At 45.8% G+C, this 14,141-nt stretch overlaps 1 protein-coding gene across 2 annotated transcripts in view; it reads left to right on the forward strand.

The window, feature by feature from the left end:
- Positions 1-14,141, forward strand: part of Rim (Rab3 interacting molecule) — a 150,672-nt gene that overhangs the window by 80,386 nt on the left and 56,145 nt on the right. For both annotated transcript variants that reach the window (XM_050184672.3, XM_050184671.3), the window contains exons 2-5: positions 2,916-3,270; positions 5,638-5,751; positions 7,653-7,814; positions 8,765-9,110. In XM_050184672.3, coding sequence (XP_050040629.1) covers positions 2,916-3,270; positions 5,638-5,751; positions 7,653-7,814; positions 8,765-9,110 — 977 coding nt within the window. The remainder of the gene's footprint in view (positions 1-2,915; positions 3,271-5,637; positions 5,752-7,652; positions 7,815-8,764; positions 9,111-14,141) is intronic.

The raw sequence follows: 14,141 nt of genomic DNA on the forward strand, positions 1-14,141 counted from the left end.
TGCGTGCGTGCGTGCGTGCGTGTGTGTGTGTGTGTGTGCGTGCGTGCGTGCGTGCGCGCGCGCGTGTGTGTGTGTGTGTGTGTGTGTGTGTGTGTGTGTGTGTGTGTGTGTGTGTGTGTGTGTGTGTGTGTGTTCACACAATCTCCCACAACCTAAATAAAGTTAGTGCAGTGCTCTAATGCTATTGTATTGTTCTGTGGCTGCTTTGGGTCTCAGAACTAGCTTAGCAAAAAGAGATACGTTTGCGCTAGAGCTATATGCTAAAGAGATAGAGAGAGAAGTAAACTTTATTGGAGGCGGAAATTAGTAGTTGAGATCCTGGCAGAGGAGCTAGCGGGGACGCCATGTGGCCGCGACGTGGTTAGCCCATTCTGCCAGCATGACTTGGCATCATGGGTCATCCGTCTTTATCGCGCACTTCCAGGCCTCGAGCGTGGGCTAAACGATGCGTACCATATTAGGAAGAAAGAGAGAGCATGTATAAATGACACTTCGGTATTCTTGCGTAGCAAAGTAGCAATTTTCTAGAAAGATTGCTGTAATTTGTTTTGGTTTTTACATTGCATATTTTTTTTTGTAAGATGACACGATATGTGGGTCTTCTTGTGCGCTGTGCGGTTTGCGCACCTGTATTATTTCTGTACAGGTTCGCATGTGGCTTCCAATAAAATTCAATTGTAAGTTACCGTCTGTACCTTGTCTGCCTCACTGCCCCGCCTAAAGCTTGTGCTTATTATTCCCCGCAAGAACGAACCAACTACCCAGCAAGCGTATTATATTGGAGCATAAAGTAAGCACCGTATCTCTCGCAACTCTAAAATGACATGCGCACTAGAACTACTATAAATAATAAAGCGACATATAGAGAATATGGATATGTAGACTAGAGGTAGTATATGATATAGTGACGCAGTATATGATATAGTGACATTAATTGTGGTGTTTTACGTGCCAAAACCACTTTCTGATTATGAGGCACGCCATAGTGGAGGACTCCGGAAATTTCGACCACCTGGGGTTCTTTAACGTGCACCTAAATCTAAGTATACGGGTGTTTTCGCTCGCCTCCATCGAAATGCGGCCGCCCTGGCCGGGATTCGATCCCGCGACCTCGTGCTCAGCAGCCCAACACCATAGCCACTGAGCAACCACGGCGGGTATGATATAGTGACGTGCGCACTAGAGGTAGTATGTAAGTTCCTCCGATGCAATGCTTGCCGCAAGATAGCGGAACAGCTTATTATTTGTTGGTGTTAATGCTGTTGTTCCTGTGCTTCCTCTTTAATAGCTCAATAATAATGTATTATTATTATTATTATTATTATTATTATTATTATTAGTAGTAGTAGTAGTAGTAGTAGTAGTAGTAGTAGTAGTAGTAGTAGTAGTAGTAGTAATGACAAAATAGAAAGGTAGGGGTAATCAGCAAGTCCCATCAAAATAGATACTGCGCCTGCTTGCTGCATAGTCCGGCAATGCTAGGGGAAGCGACGGGCTATGATGGGCTTTGACGGGCTATGATGACTCTCCGTGACGTGCTCCTAGGTCCATCAGGTTTTTGAAGTTAAGCTTCATTAGCGAACACTCCCAGACTTTGCTGACCAAGGCTGCTGCTAGATGTTTCCACCGCTGTCTTCCCGAATAGCTCATATAACGAATCGGTTCACGTATAGCTCCATCTGCACTGCCCCTGCAGAAGTGAACAATCATTTTGCTTAATTAGTTGCACCCTGTCCATCCTGTCCAAGTTGTTGTTGTTGTTGTTGTTGTTGTCGTCGTCGTCGTCGTCGTCGTCGTCGTTGTTGTTGTTGTTGTTGTTGTTGCTGCTGTTGTTGCCGCATCATACGTGCGGCTCCGGAGAGACAAAAATTTCAATCGGTTTCTGCGTTCGACAGCACAAAGCAAGGAAATGCGTTGGACAGTTGGTATGCACTGTGGTCGTGCTCCATCAAATTCTGCGTTAGTTTAGGACCGTCCGCGAGGCTTTTCAATGTTTCCTGTGATCTCAATAAACGTACGTGTTCTCGCAATGCCTGATCTGACGTACGGCCACGCAAACTGGAAGGGCAGCGTGCAACGTACCGCTATTGCTGCGAGCGCACCAGCCAACGAAAGTCTTCTTATGCAGAAACGACGGATAGGGTACAATATACATCGTGGCTTACGCGTGAAGCTGCATTCGAGGTGCGGACTCCGCACTTGAATGCATCTCCCGAAAGTTCGGGGTTCATGCTTACGCCGCCATGAATTTAAACTATGGGCTTTATTTTTCTGGCAGCTGACCTTGAGCTGTCTTTCAAAACTACCATCTTTCTATGGTTCGTGCAGTCTTGTGCGTGAAGACCCCGCCATCGATGAAAATTTTGCTAGACCAACTGTACGTAGCTTTGCACTTAAGTTTCTAGCAACACTTCCAGCAGTCGCGGCTATGGTAAGTGATTTCACGGATGTTGCGAACACCGCACCGCTATTGCGCGGTCTTTCTCTCCACTACTATATCGGTACAAGGCGACGAGGCGAAGGAACATTAGGCCCGCTAGACGAGTCTAATGAAACCTTTGGGCTTTAGTAAGGCCACTGGTTTTTCATTTCTTCTTAGTTTCTGCTACAATCCGTAGGTAAACACCCGTAGTATGCGCTTCACTTATTTTGCACTTCTTGCGTACTCTCATGAATACTATCCACATTCGTATTAATTTTTTATAACGGTATTTCAGTGCGCTGCGGCGCACTGTCACTTAAAGGTCAGTCATGATCTTACTAAAGGCACCGTGGATTTCATTCCTGGCCCCTCCTGCCAAGATGAAACTGACTCGGTTTCATTTGATCCGATGTAATACGATTCGATTTGTTTGCTCGCTGCTGCTGACCGATCCCTCGCTCGTAACATGTTGTTGTTATTTTTTTCCGTGCAGGAAAAAGCAGGACGAGGTGCAGCTGCTCGAGTCGGCCATCGGCCAGCGCAGCGCCGAGCAGCGCAAGCTTGGCGCCGAGCTGGAGGCCACCTGCCAGATCTGCCTCAAGACCAAGTTCGCCGACGGCATCGGCCACATCTGCAACTACTGCAACATCCGCTGCTGCGCCCGCTGCGGGGGCAAGGTCACGCTGCGCTCCTCCAAGGTCATCTGGGTCTGCATCCTCTGCCGCAAGAAGCAAGAGCTGCTCATCAAGACCGGGCAGTGGATACACGGAGGATCGCAGCTCGTGCCGCCTTCCGCGGGCGGTACAACCGCCAGGGGTCGCCTAGAGCGCGCCCACTCCGCCGAAAAGGTGCGTCCTTTTGTGCAATGCCGCTTGGGCGTGTCTCGAAGACGTTGCGTGCTACTCGTGTTGTGGTTCGTAAGGGCGTCACGGAATCGCCAGCAGTTCCTTAGCAAGAGGATAGCGGTTATTACATACATACATACATACATACATACATACATACATACATACATACATACATACATACATACATACATACATACATACATACATACATACATACATACATACATACATACACACATACATGCATACATACATACATACATGCATACGTGCATACATACATACATACATACATACATACATACATACATACATACATACATACATACATGCATACATACATACATACATACATGCATACATGCATATATGCATACATGCATACGTGCATACATACATACATACATACATACATACATACATGCATACATGCATACATACATACATACATACATACATACATACATACATACATACATACATACATGCGCACACACACACACATACATAAATACATACATACATACATACATACATACATACATACATACATACATGCACGAGAACACCGCCCCCCCCCCTCCGTTTTTTTCTTCTTCGAGCGCATCGCCGACGTAAATTGTACCCCAAAACAATCTTAAGACGACGCTTTAGCTCGGGGACTCCTATCTGAATGCACGGGAATGGAAAAAAAAATTTTTCTCGGCAACCACTGCAACGAATTTGATGAGGTTTGCTACATTTAGAAGAAAAAGTTAAATTCGAGTGACTATAGGAAGCGAATTTTTTTATGTAAGACGTCAACCTTTTTACGAAACTTTTTCAATGTTGCAAAATTTGAGAAAACGAAACTATCAAGTTTTCAACTCTGTAGCTTCGCAATGAAATATGATAGACCAATTGTGAGAACTGCATTTAATAATAAATCTAAAGTGGACAAAATTGATGCATTATACATCCCTGCGATATATGTTACTAGTGTGTGAATGGGACTATTGCAAAGCATTTTAAGAAATCCATGTAAGCTGTAAATTATACCAAATCCATTCACTTATTATTATTATTTGTTTTGAACACATATACACAGTTTACAGGGAAGGGAAAGCGACGGGCAGGCTGGCAACTGCCACCGGAAGGGGCACAACGCCTGCCTACTCTTCTGAAGGGAGGTGACAGCAACACAGAAATGGAAGATAGGAAGGAGGAGAGGACAGAGGAAAGGAAGAGCAACAGGACAAATCTAAAGACTAAAGTTGAACACAGTACACTACGCACGTTTTTCTGCCCAGTTTCGACTCTGCAGCCGGAATTAACGTGAGGCCCCGTCGAACAACCTCCACAATTATCAATCACATCCATGGCTAGTTCGCTATGCGGCTAATTGTGCGCTCCACGATGAGACGCCAAGTACAGCTGCACGCACTCACGCTTTCACCGGTAGTCGGTTCACAATATACACTACAAGGTGTTTGAACCCGCCACCTCCCATCTTCAAAGGAAGAAGCGCTTTATATACTCTAAAAGACGCAGTTTACAGAAGTGCGACATCTATTTTTGGTGCATAGCTACGTATTTGTTGTAAATTTCCTGCTTCTTTTCTTTCTCTTACCAATTTTCGGCAATATATATAACAATATCAAGCACCAAATCAGAATTCTGCTTCCAACAATCACTACAATTAAACTTTCTCTTTCAAGCGCAATAAATTTGTTAAACATCAGTCCAGGGGTCACCTCAGAAAAGCATTTCAGCGTTTTACTTGTATTCGAATAGTCGGCATCAGCGTTGCCCCCGAGCTTTGTGATTTGATTAAAGGGACACTAAAGGAAAATATCAGGCCGGTTATATCGATAGAGTATTTGTCTGTGACTGTGTCGTCGCTTTCTGTGCCCCAATAAATGGCTTTATTGCGTAGAAAATTGCCATCTAAGTTATACCGCTATTGCTTCTCAATTTCAATCGCCCAAGCCAAAGACAGACGAGTTGACGTCACCCTCGCGTGAATCCCCCCTCCCCCTTTCTGCCTCTGTCTGTGAATCAGCCACTGTTGAGGTCACCAGTCTAAAATAGTTGGCACCACTCCGATTTTCCACTTTCGTCTTTTTCTCGCTTACAAAAGCTAGTGGTGTCGCTACGCATGACACATTCGTTATAAGTGGAGTCTATATCTTTCAATATAGCACGATATAAAATTGTGTTTTAGCGTCCCTCTAACGTACCCTGAATCCTGCATACTATATGTGCAAACTATAGCTTTCATAAGCACGCCCTTCTCTCTTCTATTTCTTTCTTTCTTTCTTTCTTTCTTTCTTTCTTTATTCGTTTTCTGTCAACGAGTGTGCGTAATCCGCGTCGTCTTATCCGCAGGACAACTACACCGGTCACCCGACATCTATGCCCATGGGTCTCGTGCGGGGAGGAAGTCTACAGCGGTTAGGAAACCTCGGAGGGCGGGAGCTGCGACGGCAGTATTCTTCACAGGTAAGTCTGTACGTGCGAAGTGCGAGAGTGAATGGTTCGCGTAAGGAGGAAGTCGGCATTTGGTTCTTCAAAAAGCAGTATGGACAAGACAGTACACAGGAAAATGCCACCCCCAAACAATACACCGAACAAAAAAAACCTAATGAGGAAAATCACAAGATGAAAGTGGAAGAAAGAAGCTTAAGAACCAGTTCCCGTTTCGTTACTCTTTTTTTTTTTTTTTTTTGCCACCACTGCCAACTACAGCAGTTCGTTGGTGAGGCTCATGAAGCATCGGAGCTGCATAGCGCATACAACACATACATATCACATACATAGCACATAAAGTGTACCACAAGCAGAGTATAGTGTTATCAAAGTAGCGTAGGCTAGAGCGGACTGTTTTCACCGCTTTGAATATTTGACTTTCTCCTCTAGTTGCTGCTGCTTGACAGCAATTCCGACCATTACAAAAAAGCGAATTATGTAGACCTATTTGTAGTATTCTTGCAGACGGAAAGTCATATTTTTTGGCTGCAAGCCAATGAAATTTTTGTACATTCTGGCATATGGCCTCAATCTCTATTGTCGACAGTTATCCAGAGATTTTCTGCAAAGATGTTCGGAAGTGTGTCGACCACAATTAGGCAAAAAGGAGTGAACTGGTTGAAAACGTTTGTCTCTCGACAGTCTGTATAGTTTGTCTGGTCAAGATAACACGCTCATATAAAGCCAAGACAATCATATACTTAAAATCTAAAGACAACCTATGAACTACACATATTCATTTTTTAATAAAATTTAGCACCAGTCGCTACCCTCTACTGACGTATACGGGCGGCACCCGTATATATATATATATATATCTTGCAACGGCGTTTATTAGTCACCGGTGTTTGGGACCGACCGCCAGCGCAGGGCACGGACTCTCAACACAAGCGACATTCACGAACACAAGCGCTGAAAAGTACGACCCACTGTATAGTTCCAATCCTTCTCCACAATAAACACACACACACACACACACACACACACACACACACACACACACACACACACACACACACACACACACACACACACACACACACACACACACACACACACACACACACACACACACATATATATATATATATACATATAATATATATATATATATATATATGTATAAAACTTCACTGCAGCAACGGCTTCACGCGTTCTGGTTCAGCTCATACACCACACGATGTCGTCACAGGCGCTTCAGCTTACGTGTATACGTTTCTGGCACTTCGGTATTCCGTGGTGAATTATATATTCTATATACAAACTGTGTAACAGGCTGTAATCAAGTCCGGCGTAAGATTTACTCCGTTCACGTATCGTTCTTGTAGTAGGTTCTGCTTCTTTCTTTTTGACGCGAAGAGCATTACTAGCCTTGCCACGCAAGTGCCTTTCCGGCTAACCAAAAATATGAGCCGAACCCGAGCATAGCGCAGTATGAAAATGTGGGCCGTTCCCGTGGGTGCGTGCCACGGGGTGTGCGTCGCTCTACAATGAAGCTCTTTAACGCCAACTTGGGTCAATGGGTATTCACGGACTTCGCGGCGGCACCGTTAGATGGCGCAGAGTGTTTCGATCGAGGGAAGCGCGAGAGGCGCCCGGCTGTAGTATACATGCCTCATATATGGCGCGTTTCGGTAATTTTTTTTAATATCATAAAGGAGTGTTCCTGCATCTTTTAAAACTCGTTTTACTAATTGCCTTTTTTATTATCTCTTTTTTCTTTCATTTTTTTTTCTGCTTATTTCCATTTCACCCTCATATTCTGGAGTAGCGTGTCAGGCATTTCGTTAATCTAACCTCTCCAGCTCTCGATGATGTCTGTCTGTCCGTCTTGTCTGTCCGTAACGACACACGCTGGGCGCCCTGTGTCGCAGGAGCCGTGTCTTGGCGACCGGCGCATGTCCGGCTGTGACCCACACCTGCGCTCGTCGCGGGAACCCTCGCCCGAGCGCCGGTGGCCACCCCGGCTACAGCCGCAGCCGGGTCAGCCCTTCGCACCGCACCACATGCAGCAGCAACAGGGGCCTTCCATGCAGGTAAGCAAGCGCTCCTCTATAGGACGATCTGTCACCGAGGTCGATTCGTTACACGATTTCAGAGGTCTATCATAGGTCTACAGGAGGTCTATTCGGCATACGATTTCAGAGGTCTATCATAGGTCTACAGGAGGTCTATTCGGTACACGATTTCAGATGTCTATCATAGGTCTACAGGAGGTCCATTCTGTACACGACGTCACGCCTAACAGCGGGCATCAAGCGTGCTGCGGCTCCGTGCTCCTGGCTGTCGCGGTGCGCTTGATGCCCGCCGATGGGTGACGTAAGCAAAACGTCGTCTCAAGCGGCGCAGCTTTGCGCTCGCTGCAACCACCCAGTTTCGGTTTAGCCGAATTTTGTCATGCGACAGTTCCGCCTGCAAGCACAATTTTCCAGATGCAAAAGTTGATATGGCTTGCGCGGAGAGTTTGCCTCAATTTTCCAATCGCGATTAGCCCACTGAAACGGAAATTTCAGAATTTTGGTTAATTAGCGACTAACTACGAAGTCTCACCCGTCACACTGTCCGTGGCACCACTAACGGTATGTGTCCGAAGGAACCGTCTTCTTATTTAAAAACGGCTGTTCTTAGTCGTTACTTAAAGTCAACTTATCTATTTCCCTTCTCAGGAGTTCGCTTAGTAATCGCTAGGGTTCGCTCAACCTTTCTCGTTCACGGGAGACTATTAAAACTCTCGTATATAGAGCACAGCATGGGGGAAAAGCGTTCACCGGTGCGAAATAAGTTGCCGTAACTGCCTTTGTTCCTCAAACGACGGTGCAAGGACAGCGGCGATATATAAGCGCACGCAAGACCGCTCACGTCTGCTTTATCGTGCCTCGAGTGCAGCCGCAGTGTGATACGCAGAGCTTTGCCACATAGCCTCGTGCAGCGGCTACGCCCAGTGAGTAGTCACTCATCGGGAGTCCTCGTCGATTGGCCATCGCAGGGGGGCCTCTCTCAGCAGCAGCAGGGGCCGTCGTCCCTGCAGAGCGCGCAGGTCGGCGGCGGCCACCACCACATGCACGGCGTCCCGGTGGCGGCGGCGGGCCTTCAGCCTCAGCAGCAGCCGCAGGCCCAGCAGCAGCAGCAGCGGCGCAAGGTGGACTCCGTGGTGCGCAACGACTCGCTGAGCTCGGACCAGTCTGAGTGCGTGCGGCCGCCTCCGCCCAAGCCGCACCGGCACAAGCGCGGCCGCAAGATGCGCCAGCGCTCGCTCAGCTCCTCGGACGACGAGGCCCGCTCCACGCCGGACTGCTCCAGCTGCGAGGAGAGCGAGAGCGTCAGCGAAAAAGGTCCACAACCCTATTATATACATGCGCACCGCGCGCCCACGCTCTGTCCTTCCCCGTACTGTAACATCCGCCGCGTCGCGCCACATCGTGCGCTTTGCCGTTCCGCGACCGAGCCAGTACCGTAGCGGGGTCGAGCAGACGCGTGTGAAGGATCGTGTTTCTTTGCCCGGACGCGTCTTTACGACGCTTTTATGCACAACAATAGCCGTTCCACGCTCTCTAATGACTCGGGAATATTCCGAGTCTGCCGATTCGAGTGGCGCGAGCTTTTGTGAAATGAAACAGCAGTGGTTTCGCATGGGAATCGTACCTCACTACCTGCGGGTTCGCACCGGTTTATTTAGTGCCTAGTGGAAAGCAGATACACACTAAGTGATTCCCGTGGCCCCTTCCCTTTCCGTTTTTATCTGCTTGTGAAAGTTAGTAAATTGCTGCTGCTACTACTACTACTACTACTACTACTACTACTACTACTACTACTACTACTACTACTACTACTAGTACTACTACTACTACGACTGCTGCTGCTACTACCAGCAGTACTAGTACATGCCTTAACGCTTCATTTGTATTTCAAAACTGCCGATTCATTAGAGGGCATCTCTTAAGTGTAGCGTGCTGCACGCACCCTGTAGTCAGCACACGGGAGGTACGACGCATGCTCCAAGTAAGAGCGACGTGTCCGTAGAAGCAGGAGTATTTACGCGCGAGAACTATCGCTCCGCGTAGCGTACGTGTTTCGTGCACGTGTACTGGAGAGCGCTCAACACCAACGCGTTAGTGTTTGGTAGCCGCCGTTCGTGCTCTTCGAGTTTGCGTTCTTTCCACGACTCCCCTAGGAGGAAGAAATAGAGGGTGGGTGCACTATCTAGGGCACTTCTTCCGTGCTGCACTAAACGAGGCATGGAAGTGAGATGTCAGGGATTCCTGGCTGAAAAACTTCCGACAGCACGCTCTTCGTTCGACCAAACTACGGTGTTGGCTCGGTTATAAGCACGCCTATTGATTTCTTTTCCCTTTCCAGAATCGCGTTCCGATAATTATGCAAAGCTGTGGCTAGTAAAATATGGTAAAGACGAAACGCAACTGCAAGGGAAAACGCGGCAATAACTCATCTCTAACAACATTGCGGCTTATATATTCTTTTTTTTTTTCGGTGGATGGTGCCACAAGTCTAGGCACTGAAAGGATAAAGCCGTTGTCTAGCGTGGACGGCTTTTGCCGTTGTTGTTTTTTTATCGTATTCCGTGGCGCTATCGTTCTCTGCCCAACAGAGGCCTTGCCTTTTTTCTATTTTTCTTTTTTTTTTTACGTACCTCTTACTTGGCGTATTCAGCTTTCAGTGAGCGAAGGAAGAGACTTAGGACTGGTCTCGAACTGTCCTTCGTGTCCTATCCATACAGCAAATATTGTTCTATACTTGGCGTGTGTTCACATATACGCCGTGTGCTCATCTGAAAAAACTTTGACCAACGACGGCCATTGAAAGGCCAGGTTCGAGCCAGTGTTCTCGAAAATCATTCATAAACGGTACACACATTTCTGTTTCTTTCCTGAGTCACTGGCCAGATTTGGTCCCGGTGGCTGCTATTAGTTACATTAGCCTGTTACACGCGAACGTAACTGCAGCTAAATTAGAACTACGTCGCACCCAGTAATCGATGTACTGATCTAGGGGCTTCTGCCGCTAAGTGTGCATAAGGGTGTACATCGGTCTATAACTAACGAACTTACGCCCTTACCGGTGCGAGAGCGTGAGTTGGAAACAGAAACCGCTTTACACCCTCGTGCACCCTTAAGGATGTAAATTAGCTTACAGTGTGGGGTCTCTCGTGTGTGCCTCTCTTGCTTCCGTTCCGTGTGCAAAGTGTTCGCTCGTTTAAACTTGCAAGTGTGCGCCAACGAGCCCGGGAACACGTCCCTTTAAGGGACATCATCGTTTCTCTGCCCCAGTTCTGCCCCGATCCTGCCCCGACTGCAATGAGTGACGTCACGGTGGTGCGGCCGTCTTCACTTTAAGCGCTAGCACTGGATCCGACCTCGAACGAACGCGTAAAACACTTGACTCACTTCGGAGCTTCGCGTACGAAGCTTTCGTAGTGAGCCATATTTTTGGTGACCTCCCTTTTTTTTACCCACTTACCCAAATAGGCCTCGAGCAATCATATTAAAAGGCCAAAAATAATATATTTGAGGGAAAATATAGAAAAGCAACTTTGCGAAGATTGCAGCTGAAAGCGGCGAGCAGGGACTTCTAGGGAGAATATGCCAATGTTTTCTCTCTGCTTGCCTTTTTCCCCCCTTTCGTATCAAGTCACGATTACCTTTCCTAAGTCACGGCACCTTTACTATTTACGAAGGTGCAGCTTTTCCACTGTTGCCAAATAAGTGTTTTAAATTGGTAAGCACTCTTCTTTCTTTTCCTTAATTATTTATTTCTTCATTACTTTCTTAGCATATTACGAAGGTACAGAGCGGTTGACCGTTGAACGGAACACTCGAGTGCTGAGAATGTCCTGCGCATTTCCTTCTCTCGCTAAAGTAGATTCGCCTGGACTTGCAGCAGATAACTAGTTATGCCTAGCCCTGACGCCTTTCGACACACCTGTGCGGTGTACTCACATTGTTTCCGCAGCCACTCGTAGCCAGGGCGCCAGCAAATTGAGTGTCCCAAATCTGAGTGTTCCCTTTAACAGTGGACCTCACTGTACGTAAGAGTCGAGAAAATGAAGCGAGGGAATTGTGACAGGAGGCGTACAGGTGGACAACTTTCAGTGGTAGCGAGGGGAAAGCTGCTGGGACGGAGCTTGTGCGCATGCGCCACTGCGCAAAGTAGTGCGGCAGAGTTCGACTGCGCTTTCGGTTTCTCGGAACTGATGCTGAATCAGCGTAACTTTTCCAGGGTGCGACAGTTTCACATTTGCCCAAACGCGGAAGAGAAAAGCGGGGGAAAAAATAAGTGGTGTTTAGCACACACCGGTGTGGTTTATTTTATTCTGCTGTTGTAAATGAGAAGCTTATGCTTCTTCTTCCTCGACTAAAATTAACGCAGACGAAAATGCAGAACCTTTTCTTTTTTTTTTCTCACGGGAGCTCTTACTTCTGGCGCGCTTTGCCTCGTTAGTCCTTCCTTCATTGCCCCAGAAAGTATTCCGCGAGTATAGCAGCCACCTTTAGTTCGCGGGGCTTCCTCTCCGTAACAGTGTAACCAAAAAGCCTGAAGAATCTTCGTCCAAAATTTTCCTGTGCCCAAACATTTGCAGATGTAAGCGTGCTTCACCTCAGTAACACGCAGGCACTCGCGATGTCACTTTCTGTGTAGAACGTGAAACGTCGTACACCGATATCTAGCACAAATAAATGAATAAATAAATAAATAAATAAATAAATAAATATCAATAAATAAATAAACATAGATAAATAAATAAATAAGCGAGTTTGATCGTTCATGTTTTTCAGTGACACATAAATTTTAATTTGTTTCTTAGGTGTTTCTTAGTCTGTATAACGCTCGAATAATGTATTCGAGTTTATAGCCCTAGACGATAGCCCAGGGTGGTTGTCAAACTTTGTCAAGAAAAAAATATACACATTTTATTTTTTAACACCATTTAGTACACTTATAGCTACAGTGACACAGGGAATATTTCCACAACGATCGTTAGCCGTACACATATCTTACGATAACGTGAATGGATTTTCATTATCACTTACATCTGTACAAAGTAGTAATTCGTAAACAGATGTGCAGGATAGCTTACGATCAGGTATACGAGTAAAAAGGATCCGAATACAGTTTTATGTGAGGCTGATTCCGACCACACTTTCAGATAACGATGAGATATAAAAATAACCTCTCAAAAAATCATTTTTTCAGGAAGCACACCACGCACTTTCCCTCGGACATTGTGCCAATTTATATAACTGAACTGCTTTTGAACATTATGAGGAGCACTAGGTAACCAAAATTATTTTCGAAAGCGGTGATAATTTGGCAAGCTGATTATAGGTCTCTGTCTTTTCAGTTTTAAGTACTTTATATCTACATTTAAGGCCATTTTTGCAAGTGTTTTTATTTATTTATTTATTTATTTATTTATTTATTTATTTATTTATTTATTTATTTGGCAACACTGATGAAACCAAACTGCCAGCTAACAGACCTTTATCACTTCTTTTTAGAACGTGGCGCGTAGGGAATACCACTGCATCGATTAAATGTGAGCATTTATCGAGAGTCATCGCTATTTATAACTTTTACTAGATTACAGAGAAGTTGGGTTCACTGCTTTAAATGCACTCCAAGGATCTCAGTACATTGTTCCCCCAAGTTAGGGGAGTTCGAACATCAGAACTATAAATGCATGTGAAGTAATTGAAGTAATGCTGCCGTTTTGCCAGCTCGTCAATATTCCACCAAGAACGCAAGTAAACCTTGTTGCTGAGCGGTTTAGTTTAAGTTTACTCTTCATATAAGCAAAAAAATAAAGCGCCACCTGTTCATGAAGAAAATCGTACACTTGCGGTGAAAAAAAAAAGTTTACAGCACCGTGTGGAGGCCTTGATTAGACGAAGCGCGGTAAAAGAATTAGTAACTATGTCTGTCGCCTTAAGCGCGTTTATCAGAGTACGGTCACGAAAGGACGAAATTCCGTTCAGCATTTCTCGACGAAAGGATTCCTTGGCTTCAAGTCATTAGCCAGTTCTTTTTAAAACACCCAAATAGTACTTTGAATCTCAGCGATCCTTTTGCGACTGAAAGTTCGGAAGATGTTTAGTTCGCTGCGGAAAATGCCTCCAATTCCGTTGGTTACGCCTTTTCAGTTGACGTTGGCCATCTGTTTTATTGAACGCCTGTTTGCCTGAAAGAGGCGTGTGTGGTTCCGCTAGAAAATACTTCAACAAGATGGCGGATCGCCAGAAGTTTGTTGGAATGGTTTGTCTATAGTTTCATGTCTTTCTTGCAATTTAATGTCAGATCAGCTTTTATTAAATATTAGCCGCGGTACTGTCCTCTTCTGGGTATTGCTT

This window comes from Dermacentor andersoni, chromosome 4, assembly GCF_023375885.2.
Source record: "Dermacentor andersoni chromosome 4, qqDerAnde1_hic_scaffold, whole genome shotgun sequence".
Taxonomy (NCBI): Eukaryota; Metazoa; Arthropoda; class Arachnida; order Ixodida; family Ixodidae; genus Dermacentor; species Dermacentor andersoni.